The sequence below is a fragment of the Sinocyclocheilus anshuiensis genome, unplaced genomic scaffold (assembly GCF_001515605.1).
Source record: "Sinocyclocheilus anshuiensis isolate Anshui unplaced genomic scaffold, SAMN03320099.WGS_v1.1 scaffold726, whole genome shotgun sequence".
NCBI classification, from domain to species: domain Eukaryota; kingdom Metazoa; phylum Chordata; class Actinopteri; order Cypriniformes; family Cyprinidae; genus Sinocyclocheilus; species Sinocyclocheilus anshuiensis.
The window spans coordinates 793,524-814,894 of record NW_015542365.1 but is presented as its reverse complement, the minus strand read 5'-3'; the positions used below and the strand labels follow the sequence as shown (position 1 = coordinate 814,894).

The 21,371-nt window shown below is 36.4% G+C and overlaps 1 protein-coding gene across 1 annotated transcript in view; it reads right to left on the bottom strand.

Moving 5' to 3' along the window:
• The window catches only part of snx29 (sorting nexin 29), a 144,067-nt gene that overhangs the window by 19,987 nt on the left and 102,709 nt on the right, over positions 1-21,371 (bottom strand). The window contains exon 19 of the mRNA XM_016490979.1: positions 7,436-7,576. Coding sequence (XP_016346465.1) covers positions 7,436-7,576 — 141 coding nt within the window. The remainder of the gene's footprint in view (positions 1-7,435; positions 7,577-21,371) is intronic.

Here is a 21,371-nt window from a genome sequence, read left to right as displayed (position 1 = left end):
GGCCTGACATGGCCCGAGCAGATGGAGTCATGGACACAAAAAGACACCAAATTCATATTCCATTCCAAAACACAGAGAGCTTCACGGCAATCACAGAAGGAATGAAATAAAGTTACAGTCTCAGAGACTGAAGGATATTATACACACTAACACAATGTATGGAAGCTACGAGGAATCTTTACATTTAAATTTTTGTGCTATTACTTTTCCTAAAGTGTCAGACTTTTATGTCCGGTGGATGATCAAAAGGGCCAAAAAAGCTTTATCTAGATTATTTAACTTTCCATGGCTGGAATTTTTGTGCAATCACCAAAGTATCAAATCTATTTGATTCACTCAGTGGTGGAAAACAAAGCAACAGTTGAAAGAAAATTCAAGCTCTTTAGACCAAATGTCAGAGGAGACGCAAGAGCAGGCCTAGTGTTACACTGGTTTGAGCGAGGCACATGAAAGGTCTGGATGGGTAATTGCACAAGCTGCTGTCTCAAGATGAATGATGAGACTAGCAATGAGAGACTCACAGATGCAGATTAGACCAGGCTTGTCCTTCATTTCATCCAGCAAGTGCAGATAACAAGCAGCACACACTTTCAAAGGGGAATACGTTTTCTCAACAGAGGCATTATTTGCATTTCCTTATCATTACTCTTCTCATTGTAACTAGTGGCAGAGATTCAGGCCTGAAGAGAACACAACTATGTTACACAGTTCAAAGTTAGCTTTCAGTTCAAGCATGATATGGACTCTTACCATCAAGAGACAGCAAGCAACATGGCTTAATGAGAGAGAGAGAGAGAGAGAGAGAGAGACATAATAATTACCAAATTATTATTAATATTTATTTATTATTACATTATTTATTTTATTTAATATCAAATAAAATATTATTTCCTTAAAAAAATTGTCAATTATAAAAAATCGTTTTTGGCTACATCCACAATAACAGCAAATTATACAACTATAAACAACAGCTAGCTAAAAAATATTCCCTTGATGACATATTTCCATTGGTAAAAAAACAACAACTAAGGTTTAAGCTTATAAGCTCAACAAAAGTAGACAACTGACCAAAATCCGTGTTACTCCAGCCCTGAACCACTGGACCATCCTAGAGCTCTGAGAGTTTGACTTAAAACTATTTAAGAAACTCTACCTGTCTCAGTGTGAAGACAACTACTCATCCCAAGAGTTTTTAACAGGATAACACCGGCTACTTTTCATGATCTCTCAATTACTAAGACAGCTCCCTTAAGATTTACTCCCCTTTAAAGTTCTGAAGCATGAACAAGAAAACGCAGACTCAAAATGGAGCCTATAAATGTGATCCTGATAAAAAAAAAAAACTCAGCCATAAAAATTAAAAAAAAATAAATAAATCAAGACAGCTGAGGAGCTTATGAGGTGACAGTTTGACTGTGCTGACAGTCGCCTCTCTTTGATGTCATCATTCTTTCTGTGATTGGCTGTGTTCAGCGCGGTTCTGCTTGGGATTCAGGGCACATTTGACAGGTAGGCTGGGAAGCGTTTAGCGTGTTTGCCCGGCAAGCCTCTAACAAATCAGCTGTTTAGGAGCTGTCAGTATGGTTGAGCAGCAAGGGGCCTGACATGGCCCGAGCAGATGGAGTCATGGACACAAAAAGACACCAAATTCATATTCCATTCCAAAACACAGAGAGCTTCACGGCAATCACAGAAGGAATGAAATAAAGTTACAGTCTCAGAGACTGAAGGATATTATACACACTAACACAATGTATGGAAGCTACGAGGAATCTTTACATTTAAATTTTTGTGCTATTACTTTTCCTAAAGTGTCAGACTTTTATGTCCGGTGGATGATCAAAAGGGCCAAAAAAGCTTTATCTAGATTATTTAACTTTCCATGGCTGGAATTTTTGTGCAATCACCAAAGTATCAAATCTATTTGATTCACTCAGTGGTGGAAAACAAAGCAACAGTTGAAAGAAAATTCAAGCTCTTTAGACCAAATGTCAGAGGAGACGCAAGAGCAGGCCTAGTGTTACACTGGTTTGAGCGAGGCACATGAAAGGTCTGGATGGGTAATTGCACAAGCTGCTGTCTCAAGATGAATGATGAGACTAGCAATGAGAGACTCACAGATGCAGATTAGACCAGGCTTGTCCTTCATTTCATCCAGCAAGTGCAGATAACAAGCAGCACACACTTTCAAAGGGGAATACGTTTTCTCAACAGAGGCATTATTTGCATTTCCTTATCATTACTCTTCTCATTGTAACTAGTGGCAGAGATTCAGGCCTGAAGAGAACACAACTATGTTACACAGTTCAAAGTTAGCTTTCAGTTCAAGCATGATATGGACGCTTACCATCAAGAGACAGCAAGCAACATGGCTTAATGAGAGAGAGAGAGAGAGAGAGAGAGAGAGAGAGAGAGAGAGAAATACTTTATATGTTGTACAAGCAATATAGTGCTCTAAATATTAAAGTATACACACTTTTATTCATAAAAGTTAAATCAATAATACTGTGAAATATTTTTACAATTTAATATTTTTACAATAACTGTCATATATTTGAATATACTTTAAAATGTAATTTATTTCTGTGATGGCTAAGCTGAATTTTCAGCAGCCTTTACTCCAGTCTACAGTGTCACACGATCCTTCAGAATTAATTTGAATATGCTGATTTGGTGCTCAGGAAACTTTTATTATTATTATTATTATTAAAGGGGTCATATGATGCTGCACATTCAAAAACATTAAAACCCATTACAAACGAGGCATTTGTTGCATCCAGTGGGGACATAAATGCACCAAGAGCTTGTAACACTCCAAAGAGAAAGGAAAAATTTAAATCGCATCATATGACCCCTTTAATGTAGAAATCTGCTTAATATTTTTTTGTGGAAACCATGATACTTTTTCACAAAACGAACAGCATTTATTTGAAATAGAATATTTTTGTAAAAATGTAAAAGTCTTGACTTTGATTAATTTGATGCAACCTTGTTGAATAAAAGTATTAATTTCATGAATGTATAAAAATGTATATATTAAAAAATATATTTTTATATTAATATTTTAATATTAATATATGAAAAAAAAACATTTTCTTTTTTAGATTTTTTTAGACACCATTATTGATGATGTTTGTGAATATTTTTACTTATCACAAACACACATAAAATATATTAGAATAAAAATAAACATACTCTGAAACGGTCTGAATACCCATTCACCTATTTCATCTTATGTGTACAGAGGCCTGTCTGTGACATGCAGACAAAAATATATATTTATCGTGGCCACAAATGAAGAATTAATTCCCACTACTTAATTCTCTCTCTCGTTTTAGTTAAATTGTGTTCACTGATTAAGAATTCATTCCCCCGTTTCAGTAAATTGTGTCCACGTTAACTAAATAAATCAAAGCAACGGAACAATTTAGCACATGACAAGGACTTACCCACGAGGGAACAAATTCTTAATTTTGTGGCCATGATTTAACCAAAATGAGAGAACAAATTTCTAATTTGTGGGAATGATAAATATATTTTTGTCCGCATGGCACGTGCAGAGCTCTGTATTTCTGATAAGGAGGAGCCAATTAATAAAAGGAATTGTTCACCCAAAATTTTTAATTACCCCATGATTTACTCCCTCAAGCCATCCTAGGTGTGTATATGACTTCTTCTTTTAGACGAATACAATCAAAGTTACATTCAAAAATGTCCTGGCTCTTCTAAGCTTTATAATGGGGGCCGAGCACTTTTTTTGATGTATGGATGCACTTTATTTTGCTTCAAAATCTCGACCACCATTCATTGCCATTATAAAGCTTGGAAGAGCCAGGACATTTTTTAATATAACTCCGATTGTATTCGTCTGAAAGAAGAAAGTCATATACACCAAGGATGGCTTGAGGGTGAGTAAATCATAGGGCAATTTTCATTTTTGGGTGAACTATCCCTTTAATAAATCTGAAGTACCCTGCTAACCTTTGATTAAGTGGATCCAGGAAAAATGATTCTACAGGCCCTGTTTGAGTACTCTCAAAGACTCTGCTCAAAGCTCAGGACTGCGAAAGATCAGATATCATATTTGCATACGTGTGCAATGGCCCGTATCGCAAGGAAAAATAACAGAGCCCCTTTTTAACAAACTGCCACCGAGCTCCAGCAAAATAATAACAGAATTAACAATTACATGACAGCTAATCACAACAGGCCGATGATTACCAACAAAAGCCCTGTCGCCATCAAACCCCTCCACAGTTGCAGTCATTTAAACTTTAAAAGCCTGCTCTCAATGTACCCTTTTCTCCCTACTTTCTTGTTCTAACTGAGCCCTGAGGGTTTCCACACTCCAGTTGAATTTGCATGTCAAAGCTTCAGCTAAAACTTCAGCGGAAGGCAGTTAGCAGCTCTCGGCTCTGAAAAAAATGAGAACAGAGAGGCTCCTTCTGTCCTGTATATGTGCGCAGGTTCTGCATAGCACAAAAACAAAACCTGCTTTCCTGAGAGGTCAGGAACTTATCACTGAGCAGAGCGAGTTACTCGAGGACAGATGCAGACACATCTCCTAATTGACAATTGCTCAGCTGTTTTCACTCCTTGGTGATATGTTAAGAGCAAGATGGCAAAATGTGGCGCGGGGTTAAAAATAACTATATGAAGTCCAGACGAGCAACCGACTGCTGGTAGTGCAAAACTAATGTGCTTAAGAGCAGGTACAAAGCATGCTGTCTTCACGCCAGCCCTGGGGTTGATTGACTCTTTTGATTGGCCGTCCTTGAGGTGGGACCCAGACTGGCAGTGCCTTTCTGGGTCCTGGTAAATCACGTCTGTCTTTCACGCTCTAAAAAGTCTACCTTTGAAGGGGGCCAGTGGCTCTGCCTGGCACACTCTCAAAAATCACAGGCAGCGAGAGGAAGCGGTGCCACAAGCCAATTATCTGCCCCTGGGTGAACAGAGGGAGAAAAAAAGGAAGGAAAATGAAAAGACAGGTGGGGGATCAGAGTGCTGTCAGAGTGGACTCTCCACATTAGTGCATACAGTGCTGCCCCGCTGATGATGCTGATGGGCACTGGGGCAATTCTTGCCCTTATACTTACTCCACAGCAGCCTTGTAGATAAACTAGGAAAAAGAGTCAACACCTCCAAAGTGGCAAAATCAGTGGTGATAGAACTGAAGTTGGCCACCAAAACTCTGTATGTGACCCTGGACCACAAAACCAGTCATAAGAGTGAATTTTTTTTAAATTAAGATGTATGCATCATCTGAAAGTTGAATAAATAAGCTTTCCATTGATGTATGGTTTGTTAGGATAGGACAATATTTGGCAGAGATACAACTATTTGAAAATCTGGAATCTGAGGGTGCAAAAAAATCTAAATACTGAGAAAATCGCCTTTAAAGTTGTCCAAATGAAGTTCTTAGCAATGCATATTACTAATCAAAAATTAAGTTTTGATATATTTACGGTAGGAAATTTACAAAATATCTTCATGGAACATGATCTTAATATCCTAATGATTTTTGGCATAGAAGAAAAATTGATCATTTTGACATATACAATGTTTTTTTGCTATTGCTAAAAATATACCCAAGTGACTTAAGACTGGTCTTGTGGTCCAGGGTCACATATATCAATACATTCCAGGGTCAAAAATGGTTGCTTGGCGCAAAAAATTCCACTAAAATTGTCCACATTTTAAGATTTCAATTAAAAAAAACCTGCACAATTAAACTAAATCTATTACTGCAGTTGTGATTAAAAAATGAAAGCTGAAAACAAATGACAAGTGTAAATTGTGTTTACATTACACTTAGATCTGCTCATGTTGCAATAGATTTCTTTTTACACGTTTTTGGCAGCGCGATTATTATAACCAATCATAGAATGAAGACATGGACTATTTTAGTGATGGGTAACGTTCTTTGCACGATTTCTGTATGTAAATTAATCCAAGTTTGAATAACCGTTTTGTTTTCACCAAAAACCAATGTGAACCAATGTGTAAAAAAAAATAAATAAAAAAAATATTTCATAAATGGTTCTTAACTTCTTGTGTTTGTGCAGTAAGAAATTGATGTCCCACTTCATATTTTATGTATACTATTAATTGACATTAATATTAAATATTACAATATCAAAAGCAGTAATCAACAATAATGATTTTTGTTGCCGCCCTACACTGTAATGAGTTCCTTTTTTTTTATTAATGTACTTTATGTAGGTTATTTACATCATGCAACTGTTGTGTAAATACATGTGTGCCACCTTTGAGCAGCATTCAACATAAATGTCATGTCAGATGCAGCTGTTCCACCTTTGCAGTGTAAGGATGGCTTTTGTTGATGCTGATAAAATTGTATTGGTCTATCTTCTGTAGTATTTTGATTGATTGAAATAATTGATTAAATGTAAATATTTGTCATAAAAGACTACACATTTAATAAGGCAATTTCCCTTACAAAGGTAAAAAATGCCCCTGGAATTGATTTAAATTAAGGGGCAAATATTGTCCCTTAATGAAAAGGTTGATTTCTACAGTTTGATCTTGTTATGTGGTTCAGTCAGATCAGTCAGTCAGAGAACAGAGAACAATCAGTCCAGGAAGTGCTGAAGAAGTAGCCAAAAACAGCAGATTACAGCACTGCAACTTCTAAAAATCTTCTGCAGGTTTCAAAACATCACTCTGCACACTTTTTGTTGCAAAACTACCTTTGTGAAATACTTTAGAAATTAAATATGACTTTAAATACTTTAAAATTGTGAGGGCTGAGATAGGGGCCCAGCCACTAACACTTACAGTGATGTCATGCAAGCTGGTAAGTAGCAGGTGGTGAGAGTGGCACTGATGGAAAGTGTTTTGGGGGGTGGCTCTGGCTCTCTTTTCAGTAGCATTCTCTTTATTTTGCCTTTTTGTGCTCTGCTGACATGTTTTCATCTCATATTTTTGGATTACTCTCATTTAAAATGTTGCGGCCTACAAACTTTGCCATTGCCAATGTTTTCTGCCAGCTGTGCACAAATCAACAATCAATTCGAATGCATGATACGTTGTTTCCCACAACTGTGAATCCTTTGAAAATACATTTATGTCAGATTAAAAGTTTGTAGATACACCTTGTCATGCTGCTCTGGATGCAGTTTTCTTTGCAGTACAGAGCTGTACCACATTCTAAATTTAAGAAATGGATTAAAAAGTGTGAATCTGGATTTCAACTTTCAAGGCTTTGTCAAGGCTTTGTCAAGTTAGCAATCAAAGTATGTCACTTATAGTAATTCTAGAAATTTCTATTGAATTTCAATCCTTTTTAACTCCTATTTACTACTAACCCACCTACTAACCTGCCTAATAATCCTGCATATTCAGGTGAGCCAAACAATAGAAGGACAAGGAAAAAAGAGAACCTGCCGTTATAGAGAAAATCCGCAGTACATACCTTGTTGCCGATGGCTTTTTTAGGTGGGAAATTGAATGCGTCGACTTGTGGGAATTGCGGCCGCAGGTAATTGTGCAGTGCCCTAAACTCAGCATAGCGCCGGTACACATTCCACTCATTGTCCAGGATTCTAATGTACACCTGAAAAAAATAAAATGCATAAAATGTCACAGGTTACAGTGATGATTATCTGATGTGTCATTTTGCTGTTGTTGGTCTCATTATTATTTGCATCTGTTATAAACCAGGTTTCCCATGGTGCCGTAGCCAGATAGGCATAAGGGACTGTATCTAGAAGTGCACTGCAGGGACAACAACACAAGGAAGAGGAGGGAGATAGGAGGAGAGGGATGCTATTTTCACGCCTCACTTTCTCCTTCAGAGCAGGACAGAGGAGCCTGGCTCAAATTACCCAAGCAAGACCTCTGATCACAGCAAAGCGGCATGCTCAAGTCTCTTGAACAGACAGCAGTGAGTCCACCGGGGACGCAAGGCAGAGAGTGTGCACGTCTGTTTTTAGTAACAGGATCTCATGAGAGGTTAGATTCTAACAGCACGTTAGCACCTGCGAAGCCACGCTGACAGTGTCAAACTCAGGCTGTTCTGAGGCTACTGGTGTCACAGCGTCAGCGCAATAACTTAAAAAAAATCATGCATGCAAACCAGACACCAAAATAACTAAAATGGCCTTAAAAACTAAAACTGCGTTCTACAGGCTATTGCAAATTTCCAATGTAATTCTCATTGTTCATGCAACAGCATGCAGCCAGTACCCATAGTAACAGTGACGAAAGGGTAACACTTTAGTTTAGGGACCAATTCTCACTATTAACTAGTTGCTTATTAGCAGGCATATTACTAGCATACTGGCTGATTATTAGCACTTATAAAGCACATATTAATTCTTTAAGCTGCGTGACCATATTTTAAATCCCTTACTCCTACCCCATACCGAAACAACTACCTTGCTAACTATTAATAAGCAGCAAAAGTTGTAGTTAATAGTTAGTTAATAGTGAGAACTGGTCCTAAACTAAAGTGTCATTCAAAAGTTTGGGGTTGGTCAGTTTCTTTTTTTAATATTTTAAAGTCTCTTTTGCTCACCAAGGGTGCATTTATTTGATCAAAAATGCAATAAAAACAGTAACATCATGAAATATTATTGCAATTTAAAATAAATGTTTTCTATTTTAATAAATTTTAAAATGTAATTCATTTTTTGTGAGCAGCCATTACACTGCAGTCTTCAGTTTCACATTATGCTTCAGAAATCTGCTTAATATTTTTGTGAAAACTGTGATACATTTTCTTCAGAATTCTTTGATAAATAGAAAGTTCAAAAGAACAGCATTTATTTTAAACAGAAATATTTAACATTTAAATGCCTTCACTGTCACTTTTTATCGATTTAATTTGTCCTTGCTGAATAAAAGTATGAATTTGTTTAAAAGAATCTTTTAACGGTAATGTATAAATCAAAGATGGTGACTTCTAAAACAACTGACATGATGTTTGTGTGGAGACGTGCTGATATCGCGTTTGGTCTCGTTCTGTATCGCATGCATCTTGTCAGTGTCTGCGCTTGCTTGGCCATTTGTTGCGGAGAAATTTTGTTTTTCATTTAAATGTTAAGTTTTGAAATTTTGTTGTATGCATTTGTCATTTTTATTTAATCTCTTTCTTTTTAAAATGTGTATAGGTAGTATTTATAAAGTTTTAGCTTTTAGTTATGGATCTGTTTTTAGTTAATACTACATAATACTACACTAATACTACAATTGATTGCTTCTGTTGTCCTCGTTTGTAAGTCGCTTTGGATAAAAGCGTCTAATAAATGACTAAATAAATAAATAAATAAATGTTAATTAATTTTCCATATGGACTACAAACGAGAGTTCATTCATCACACGTTATGAATTTTGAATAGTTTTGAATTTTGCAGCATTCAAACACACATTAACAAATACGTTGATGAAAAAACATCTCTCGTGATCCACGACCCAGAACAATAACAAAAGGGTACCCACTCTTTCCCATAGTGCACTGGGGGAACGGACATGTAAAAAGCGGAATGACACTACAAATCACATTGGAAGGTCTTGGGTGTTGAAGATGAGAGTGAGCAGAATAACAAATAAGGCTTAGTCACAAGCAGTAGGCCATTACAGTTTCACTCATAGTCATTATCTTTAATAGCCTGTGCTCTGTTTGAGTTCAGTCTGGTTTGGCGATTTCATGAATATAGGATGTTGATGCTTTATAAAGTTTCATTTAATTCTCTTTACAAATTAGCTTGATAGCAACTGCTTTATGCAAATCTTATTTATGATTAAACCTTGAAATTCTATAAACATATTAATCAGAGGGATATTTCAAAGAAGCTGCCACAATCCTATTAAGACACCCAGAATGATAAACAGACACACTGAATCACACAAACACACACACACAAGAGATGTTTCATAGCCTTAACTAAAGGAAATCAAGTTGACAAACTGACGGTGTATTAAAGCTGTCATAATCCTATAGAGGCGGTTTCATTAGCATACATATTTATGGCAACAAATCATCCTCTAAAGAGCAATCACTTCCCCCTCAATAATTGCGAATTATTACCACGAAAAAGTGTTTCAGGAAATCCAGCTCTCACCTAAAAATCTTTCTTGACAAAAATAAAACCAACCTCAATTAAAATGAAAGCTTATGGCAACATGTCAAGAAATTCTGGAATTAGCCAAATCAAACAAAACAACATTAAAAAAAAGGAGCAAGTGTTGAAAAAATTTAATCAAATTTCACCTGCATTTCACTCTCAATATTTATTAATCATTAAACATTACAATCTAGATTGTAATGCGAGTTAAGTAACTCTCTGTCATGATGCTTGTGTGTTTCGAGCCATTGCCAGGGCATTTCTAGACAGTGTGAGTCGCTAAGCTGTTCTGAGTGGTTGTAGCACATTGTTATGCGGTTGCTAGGGTGATCTGAGTGGTTGCTATGCGGTATTCCAAGTGGTTTTAGCATGATGCTAAAGTGTTCTGATAAGAACATTGCTATGAAGTTGCTAGGGTGTTCTGAGTGGTTTCAGCAGAACACTTAAAGTGTTCTGATTGGTGAATGATGGCACATTGCTATGTGGTTGCTAGGGTGTTCTGAATGGTTGTTTAGATGTTGGTGATTTTATAAAACTGATAATGTGTTCTGGTTGCTATGTGTTTTAAATGGTTGCTAAGATGTTCTAAGCAGTTTTAGTTCACTGTTAAAGTACACAAGAAATCAAAATTGACTATATTTTTTTCTTAGAGCACACTGCTATTTTTGTGGTGAACAATTCATCCGTGCAAGTCAATAATAAAAAAATAGTTTGCCTTTGTAATTTTTAATCCAAATCTGAAAATGCGCCTCCCCGCTGAAATGATGGACCTTCTCCGATGACGTCAGTTTGACGGCTTGGGCTTGAGCATCTCCTGCTCCTCATCTTCCTCCTCCGACTGCTCCAAACAAAATTCTCGCTGGAACGAGACTGCTGGCGGCGTGTCAGGTGGTGAGTAGTCCTCAACAACTGACTGCAAACTTGTTCAAATCTGCCTCCATTTCTGAATGAAACGCCTACTTTACTACATCCAATCAGTTCGCAGTAGAAAAAAACAAGCCACGCCCTCTGTTTTTCTCATTCAATATTCCGTTTCTCTCTGAAGTACGTCACAATATGGAAGTCGGTCGCAACTTCTGGTTCACACAGACTTTAAAGTGTTCTGATTGGTGGTAGTACATTGCTATGCAGTTGCTAGGGTGTTCTGAGAGGTTTTAGCACACTGTAAAAGTGTTTTGATTGGTGTTAGCATATTTCTAAGTGGTTGCTATGATGTTCTGAGTGGTTTTAGCACACAGTTAAAAGAGTATTGATTAGTGTTAGTACATTGCTAAGTGGTGGCTAGGGTGTTCTGAATTGCTATATGGTATATAAAGTGTTCTGATTGGTGTTAGCATATTGCTATGTGGTTGGTAGGGTGTTCTAAGGGGTTTTAGCACACTGCTAAAGTGTTCTGATTGGTGTTAGCATATTGCTCAGCAGTTGCTAGGGTGATCTGATTGGTTGCTATGATGTTTTGAGTGGTTTTAGCACACAGTTAAAGTGTTCTGATCAGTATTAATACATTGCTAAGCGGTTGCTATAAGGTGTTTTGAGTTATTGCTATGTGATATGTAAAGTGTTCTGATTGGTGTTAGTACATTGCTAAGAAGTTGTTAGGTTGTTCTGAGGGGTTACTATGTGGTTAATAAGATGTTCCGAGTGGTTTTAGGACACTGCTAAAGTGCTCTGATTAGTGTCAACGTATTGTGAAGCGGTTGCTATTGTAGAGTTATTGTTACGTATGTCGTAGCTAAGATGTTTTGAGTGGCTTTAAAACACTGCTAAAGTGTGCTCATTGGTGTTAGCATATTGCTATGCGGTTGCTACGGTTTTCTGTCTGGTGTTAGTACATTGCTACGTGGTTGATAAGGTGTTCTGAGTGGTTTTAGCACCAGGATTGGGGAGTAATGAAATACACGTAACGTTGTTATGTATTTAAAATACAAAATATGAGTAACTGTATTTCGTTATAGGTATATTTTAAATGGATGGTAATCAAATGCACTTACATTTTGACCCTTTAAAAAAAACATGCAACCAGCCTGTTCAGTTAGCAACCTGCAGAGTGCAGACACTACCAGGACTCACAAAAATGCAGGAGAACTCAGAAAGCCAAGCCCGTAATGCGTTTTTTTGTCATGGAAATACAAAGACAATTTTACTTATAAATGTGAAAAAGGATGTAACCACAGTGCAATCAAATTTTTGTTTACCTGCAACAAAACTTCCCTCGACTTCAAAGAAACTTCTAACCTTGAAAAAGCATCTTAAAGAAAGTTGTTCTCAGTCTTTAAAAACCAGAGCTGCCAACACTGTTCTCATTTTCACGGACACAGTGCCAGTGAGGTTTGTCTGTACGAGTTCTTGTTTTTCCATACAGTATTTATATCATATGGCATATTTAAGCAATATCAATCGAGGAAGAAGAGTGCTGTTTTCCTGAATATTAGCATAATTGCAAATGTGATACTGATTTTATGCAATTCAAAAACAACAAGTTAATATAAAGTGACTGACTTTAAAGAACAGTATTGTCTGATTTGCTCTCTATCGCCAACAAAAATATTCTCAAATACGAGTGTCTGTTTGCACAAAGTGCAGAAAGCCCACCTTGTTGGCAGAGGCTATTTACATAGACATGATTACAAAAGACATTTGTCAAACAAAAGTAGCAGTGGCATAGGCAGTAAGACACTTGTTAGTAACCTGACACAATCAACCTGAGTTCTGTTCCCATTCTTCTCCCTTTTCCCATCACATATCTGATCTGAAAGGCATTTGTTTTCAATATAAATGAAGGAAATATTTAAAAAAGTGGAAATAAGGCAGCATCCGTTTAATACTTTTAATAAATATCATAATTTACACACAATATGTTATTATTGCATACTGATTTATAATGTACCACAATACTGAGGTGCAAATATCTGCCACTATTTGCCAGTATAAATAGCATCTAATTACTATTGTACTTACTGCAAAGAAAATACTACTATTTTTACATAGTGTAAATAGAATCTATCCTTATTTGCACTTAGTGTGACTAGAATCTATCGCTATTCTATTATCGCTATATATTCTATTATATTATAGCCTACAACACAGTGCTGTTTGGTTTCTGAATGAATCCGCATTTTGAACGAATCGGTTCGAATGCAGTTACATTCATAAAATCACTTGCTTCATTCCTGAATGAATCAGTCCTTTAGAACTGAATGATTCCACGACTCATTCATTAAGACTGTGATTTGCCAGCACCTACTGGCGGTTTTAACTTCTCTCATAACATTATTTATGCATTCATAATTGCTTTAAATGCATTCATACACATTTTTATTTAGAGGGGCTTAACATAAAAACAAGACATCAAAATGAATATGCTCCTAACCTTAAGTATTCCAAAGAATTTAGATTAAGTTACTAAAACGGAGTAATCTAATTAAATACATTACAAATTACTTTTTAAAGCATGTATTTTGTAATCTGCAGTGAAACCTTCCCAACCCTGTTTAGCACACAGCTAAAGTGTTCTGATTGGTGTTTGCACAGTGCTATATGTTTGCAAGGTGTTGCTATGTGTTTTCGTTAGCCATAAACTGTACTTTAAGTCCCAGTCAAAAGGTAAATAGGAAGGAAATTAAAAACAACTACATTAATCTGCTCTAATTAATCTAGCACTGTAATAGCACTGTGGATAATTCATAACAATTTGCGAGTGTCACTGGGACACACTCATTGGTCATTGGTCTATTCATTTGGGCATTACTGTAAGGAGGAAAAGTGTATTGCTTGTGTACCTTTGGCAGATGTGTATTACTTCCACTATGGACAGTATAATGGAAAAGTAATTTATCTTTTTTGAGAAACAATGAAAGGAGAAAGAAAAGAGCAGCCAGTATATGAGTCATACTAAAAGCAAATGTCAGCCTGGGGGAGGATGCTAATATTTAGCCCTGCTATAAAAGCATTCACAATATCTCATTATATTTATATTGAGAGAAGAAGTGTTCCTTACAGAGAGGCGACAAGATGCAGAGAAAAGGCATTTTCTGGCGATTTACCAATTACACACACACAAACACTCGTCTATGTTCCAGCTCAGATACCTCACACCATATTCGTCAGCGCTGTGCAATCTTGTCTGAAGATGAAATGCAGGGAATTAATGTCGGTTTGGCAGCATGTCTACTTGGAGGTGCCCAGCTGTGGTAAAAGCTGTGGTTTGACCCCTTCTATTTCGGCTGGAATCATATAAGGAGACCTCCTCCTCATCTCACGGAGAGAGCGGCACCCTCTTTCTACCTACAGAGACTTACCTACAGAGAGCTTAAAGGGATAGTTCACCCAAAAATGAAAATGATGTCATTATTTATTTCCTGTGTAAGCTTATATAACTGTCTAACCATTTCTCTCATCCTTGTCTCCTTCTCTGTTTTAGCAAAAGAACCACAAGGGGAATCAGTGGAGCCAAGCCATGAGACACTTAAAGGGATAGTTCACCCAAAAATGAAAATTCTGTCATGAACATGAAAGAAGATATTTTGAAGATTGCTGGTAATCAAACATTTGGTGGGTGCCATTTACTTCCATAGTATTTTTTTTCTTCCTACTATGGAAGTCAATGGCAACCATCAACTGTTTGATTACCAGCAATCTGGTACGACATGAGGGTGAGTAAATGATGACAGAATTTTCATTTTTGGGTGAACTATCCCTTTAACTGCAGTTGTCAGTGCACAAATCACTGGCTGCCGGAGTGCTGAGGTCCCTTCCTGGTGAGGGCTCCCCAGAGATATTTGTCTTTTAGTCGATCCTAGAATTATGTGCATTATTCTAATTTGCCCACTAAGGGATATTTTGAGCAAAAATGGAAATTCACAAACCACCCGCAGGGTTCATTTCACCCATTTTCCATCAAAAGCTTCAAACCTGCCATTCATGATGCTCTAACTGGCCTCAACCCACATCTAACTGATAGCGATGCTGTATCATAGGAGCAAATGTGCTGTTGTATTTAATATTAGAGCGGCTGTGAATCGCCCACAGACAGGGTCATCTTTAGGGTGGGACAGAAAGGAATACTGGGAGGACCACTAAGGTTTTCGACAACAGCAACAGATATTCAGTACAACTGCAAGACTATGAGTGTGATCTAGCACTTACACAACAGTTCAGTAAAAAAAAAAAAAGTGGTAGCACTTTACATGTATTCACTATAGAAACAGCAGTAAATTATACATAATTACAAGCAACTAACACCAAACCTAACGGTAACCCTATAGTACATCTTGTTAATATTAGTCACTATTTTATTTGTGTAATTACACTTTAACATGGGCACATTAAAATAAAGCTGCCCAAAAACGTTATAGTTCATCCACAAATGAAAATTAATATCAGAAAGAAGGTCTGATTTTGCTGCTATAAATAAGTAGAAGATGAAGGACCACTAAGGTTTTCGACAACAGCAACAGATATTCAGTACAACTGCAAGACTATGAGTGTGATCTAGCACTTACACAACAGTTCAGTAAAAAAAAAAAAAGTGGTAGCACTTTACATGTATTCACTATAGAAACAGCAGTAAATTATACATAATTACAAGCAACTAACACCAAACCTAACGGTAACCCTATAGTACATCTTGTTAATATTAGTCACTATTTTATTTGTGTAATTACACTTTAACATGGGCACATTAAAATAAAGCTGCCCAAAAACGTTATAGTTCATCCACAAATGAAAATTAATATCAGAAAGAAGGTCTGATTTTGCTGCTATAAATAAGTAGAATTCAAGCACTGTATAGATGGATATATGTATATAATTTATGCTTATGTGTGTGTACATATACGTACTCTGTTTAATATCTACATATATATAATGAAAGTCATTTGAGGTAATGCTTGATGGAACTGAATTAGGACACGTTCTAACCCTGTTAGTTTACCATAGTTTACTTTATAAAAAGGAAAAAAAAATTGTGCTTTGATACAATTTAACAAATTTTGAGTATAATTTATATTTAAAACTCATTAGGTAATTGTACATGTCTATATATTGTAAAGACACTTGGATGCATGGATGCATGGATGCATTGAGCATTATATGCATTGAGCATTGTTTGTAACTTGAAATATGCTGTATGGCCTTCTTTGTTTTTTGGACTGCAAAAGGAGACATTTTTAAAATGTCCTGCATGTACTCATCCATATAATGGCAGTATATGGCGATCAGCACCAAAAAACACAAAAGTATCACAGAGTGGTCCCACACAACAAGTGTTGGGGGGGCACACAATAGGGCTTGGTGAATAAAAAACCCAAAATGTAACAACTAATTTAACAAATATCCTGACCTTGGCTGTTGGTCTCTGTGCATCACTGCGAGTTCAAGAGACTCTATTAGCATAGCAGTTCACTCTGACTTGCCCAGGAAAAGCACATAAGTTGTGAAAAATCAAGATTAATAAAATATATCAATACAATCCATGTACTTTCTTCTCTGAGGTAAATATAACTATTGTGCTCATCGCAACAAGTTATCGCGTTCACCTGTCAACTGTCATTTTCTGGAGTTCTGGTCCGGAGATATTCAACTCAGTGAAGAAAGTATACAGTCATGTTAAAAGTTAGGACACCCTATTGAATTCCATGGTTTTCTGTATCAGGGCATCATTAAAAAAAAATATGTGGTTCTCGGCAGGTCTTAAATTTAGGAAAATAAAACCTCAGATGAACAACAACACATGACATATTGCACCATGTCATTGTTTATTTAACAAAAATAAAGCCAAGATGTAAAAGCCCTGTGTGACAAAGTTAGGACACCCTTACTGTTAAGATGGGAATTAAGAGGGTAAGTAACGGTCAGACACTGCTAATCAAATACCTTTGATTAATTAAAATACAAAATATGAGTAACTGTATTTCGTTATAGGTATATTTTAAATGGATGGTAATCAAATGCACTTACATTTTGACCCTTTAAAAAAAACATGCAACCAGCCTGTTCAGTTAGCAACCTGCAGAGTGCAGACACTACCAGGACTCACAAAAATGCAGGAGAACTCAGAAAGCCAAGCCCGTAATGCGTTTTTTTGTCATGGAAATACAAAGACAATTTTACTTATAAATGTGAAAAAGGATGTAACCACAGTGCAATCAAATTTTTGTTTACCTGCAACAAAACTTCCCTCGACTTCAAAGAAACTTCTAACCTTGAAAAAGCATCTTAAAGAAAGTTGTTCTCAGTCTTTAAAAACCAGAGCTGCCAACACTGTTCTCATTTTCACGGACACAGTGCCAGTGAGGTTTGTCTGTACGAGTTCTTGTTTTTCCATACAGTATTTATATCATATGGCATATTTAAGCAATATCAATCGAGGAAGAAGAGTGCTGTTTTCCTGAATATTAGCATAATTGCAAATGTGATACTGATTTTATGCAATTCAAAAACAACAAGTTAATATAAAGTGACTGACTTTAAAGAACAGTATTGTCTGATTTGCTCTCTATCGCCAACAAAAATATTCTCAAATACGAGTGTCTGTTTGCACAAAGTGCAGAAAGCCCACCTTGTTGGCAGAGGCTATTTACATAGACATGATTACAAAAGACATTTGTCAAACAAAAGTAGCAGTGGCATAGGCAGTAAGACACTTGTTAGTAACCTGACACAATCAACCTGAGTTCTGTTCCCATTCTTCTCCCTTTTCCCATCACATATCTGATCTGAAAGGCATTTGTTTTCAATATAAATGAAGGAAATATTTAAAAAAGTGGAAATAAGGCAGCATCCGTTTAATACTTTTAATAAATATCATAATTTACACACAATATGTTATTATTGCATACTGATTTATAATGTACCACAATACTGAGGTGCAAATATCTGCCACTATTTGCCAGTATAAATAGCATCTAATTACTATTGTACTTACTGCAAAGAAAATACTACTATTTTTACATAGTGTAAATAGAATCTATCCTTATTTGCACTTAGTGTGACTAGAATCTATCGCTATTCTATTATCGCTATATATTCTATTATATTATAGCCTACAACACAGTGCTGTTTGGTTTCTGAATGAATCCGCATTTTGAACGAATCGGTTCGAATGCAGTTACATTCATAAAATCACTTGCTTCATTCCTGAATGAATCAGTCCTTTAGAACTGAATGATTCCACGACTCATTCATTAAGACTGTGATTTGCCAGCACCTACTGGCGGTTTTAACTTCTCTCATAACATTATTTATGCATTCATAATTGCTTTAAATGCATTCATACACATTTTTATTTAGAGGGGCTTAACATAAAAACAAGACATCAAAATGAATATGCTCCTAACCTTAAGTATTCCAAAGAATTTAGATTAAGTTACTAAAACGGAGTAATCTAATTAAATACATTACAAATGACTTTTTAAAGCATGTATTTTGTAATCTGCAGTGAAACCTTCCCAACCCTGTTTAGCACACAGCTAAAGTGTTCTGATTGGTGTTTGCACAGTGCTATATGTTTGCAAGGTGTTGCTATGTGTTTTCGTTAGCCATAAACTGTACTTTAAGTCCCAGTCAAAAGGTAAATAGGAAGGAAATTAAAAACAACTACATTAATCTGCTCTAATTAATCTAGCACTGTAATAGCACTGTGGATAATTCATAACAATTTGCGAGTGTCACTGGGACACACTCATTGGTCATTGGTCTATTCATTTGGGCATTACTGTAAGGAGGAAAAGTGTATTGCTTGTGTACCTTTGGCAGATGTGTATTACTTCCACTATGGACAGTATAATGGAAAAGTAATTTATCTTTTTTGAGAAACAATGAAAGGAGAAAGAAAAGAGCAGCCAGTATATGAGTCATACTAAAAGCAAATGTCAGCCTGGGGGAGGATGCTAATATTTAGCCCTGCTATAAAAGCATTCACAATATCTCATTATATTTATATTGAGAGAAGAAGTGTTCCTTACAGAGAGGCGACAAGATGCAGAGAAAAGGCATTTTCTGGCGATTTACCAATTACACACACACAAACACTCGTCTATGTTCCAGCTCAGATACCTCACACCATATTCGTCAGCGCTGTGCAATCTTGTCTGAAGATGAAATGCAGGGAATTAATGTCGGTTTGGCAGCATGTCTACTTGGAGGTGCCCAGCTGTGGTAAAAGCTGTGGTTTGACCCCTTCTATTTCGGCTGGAATCATATAAGGAGACCTCCTCCTCATCTCACGGAGAGAGCGGCACCCTCTTTCTACCTACAGAGACTTACCTACAGAGAGCTTAAAGGGATAGTTCACCCAAAAATGAAAATGATGTCATTATTTACTCACCCTCATGTCGTTCCAAACCTGTATGAGTTGCTTTCTTATGTTGAACACAAAAGAAGATATTTTGAAGATTGCTGGTAATCAAACATTTGGTGGTTGCCATTGACTTCCATAGTATTTTTTTTCTTCCTACTATGGAAGTCAATGGCAACCATCAACTGTTTGATTACCAGCAATCTGGTACGACATGAGGGTGAGTAAATGATGACAGAATTTTCATTTTTGGGTGAACTATCCCTTTAACTGCAGTTGTCAGTGCACAAATCACTGGCTGCCGGAGTGCTGAGGTCCCTTCCTGGTGAGGGCTCCCCAGAGATATTTGTCTTTTAGTCGATCCTAGAATTATGTGCATTATTCTAATTTGCCCACTAAGGGATATTTTGAGCAAAAATGGAAATTCACAAACCACCCGCAGGGTTCATTTCACCCATTTTCCATCAAAAGCTTCAAACCTGCCATTCATGATGCTCTAACTGGCCTCAACCCACATCTAACTGATAGCGATGCTGTATCATAGGAGCAAATGTGCTGTTGTATTTAATATTAGAGCGGCTGTGAATCGCCCACAGACAGGGTCATCTTTAGGGTGGGACAGAAAGGAATACTGGGAGGACCACTAAGGTTTTCGACAACAGCAACAGATATTCAGTACAACTGCAAGACTATGAGTGTGATCTAGCACTTACACAACAGTTCAGTAAAAAAAAAAAAAGTGGTAGCACTTTACATGTATTCACTATAGAAACAGCAGTAAATTATACATAATTACAAGCAACTAACACCAAACCTAACGGTAACCCTATAGTACATCTTGTTAATATTAGTCACTATTTTATTTGTGTAATTACACTTTAACATGGGCACATTAAAATAAAGCTGCCCAAAAACGTTATAGTTCATCCACAAATGAAAATTAATATCAGAAAGAAGGTCTGATTTTGCTGCTATAAATAAGTAGAAGATGATTAATGTATAGATGGATATATGTATATAATTTATGCTTATGTGTGTGTACATATACGTACTCTGTTTAATATCTACATATATATAATGAAAGTCATTTGAGGTAATGCTTGATGGAACTGAATTAGGACACGTTCTAACCCTGTTAGTTTACCATAGTTTACTTTATAAAAAGGAAAAAAAAATTGTGCTTTGATACAATTTAACAAATTTTGAGTATAATTTATATTTAAAACTCATTAGGTAATTGTACATGTCTATATATTGTAAAGACACTTGGATGCATGGATGCATGGATGCATTGAGCATTATATGCATTGAGCATTGTTTGTAACTTGAAATATGCTGTATGGCCTTCTTTGTTTTTTGGACTGCAAAAGGAGACATTTTTAAAATGTCCTGCATGTACTCATCCATATAATGGCAGTATATGGCGATCAGCACCAAAAAACACAAAAGTATCACAGAGTGGTCCCACACAACAAGTGTTGGGGGGGCACACAATAGGGCTTGGTGAATAAAAAACCCAAAATGTAACAACTAATTTAACAAATATCCTGACCTTGGCTGTTGGTCTCCTGCGAGTTCTGCGAGTTCAAGAGACTCTATTAGCATAGCAGTTCACTCTGACTTGCCCAGGAAAAGCACGAAAAATCAAAAAAATCAAGATTAATAAAATATATCAATACAATCCATGTACTTTCTTCTCTGAGGTAAATATAACTATTGTGCTCATCGCAACAAGTTATCGCGTTCACCTGTCAACTGTCATTTTCTGGAGTTCTGGTCCGGAGATATTCAACTCAGTGAAGAAAGTATACAGTCATGTTAAAAGTTAGGACACCCTATTGAATTCCATGGTTTTCTGTATCAGGGCATCATTAAAAAAAAATATGTGGTTCTCGGCAGGTCTTAAATTTAGGAAAATAAAACCTCAGATGAACAACAACACATGACATATTGCACCATGTCATTGTTTATTTAACAAAAATAAAGAC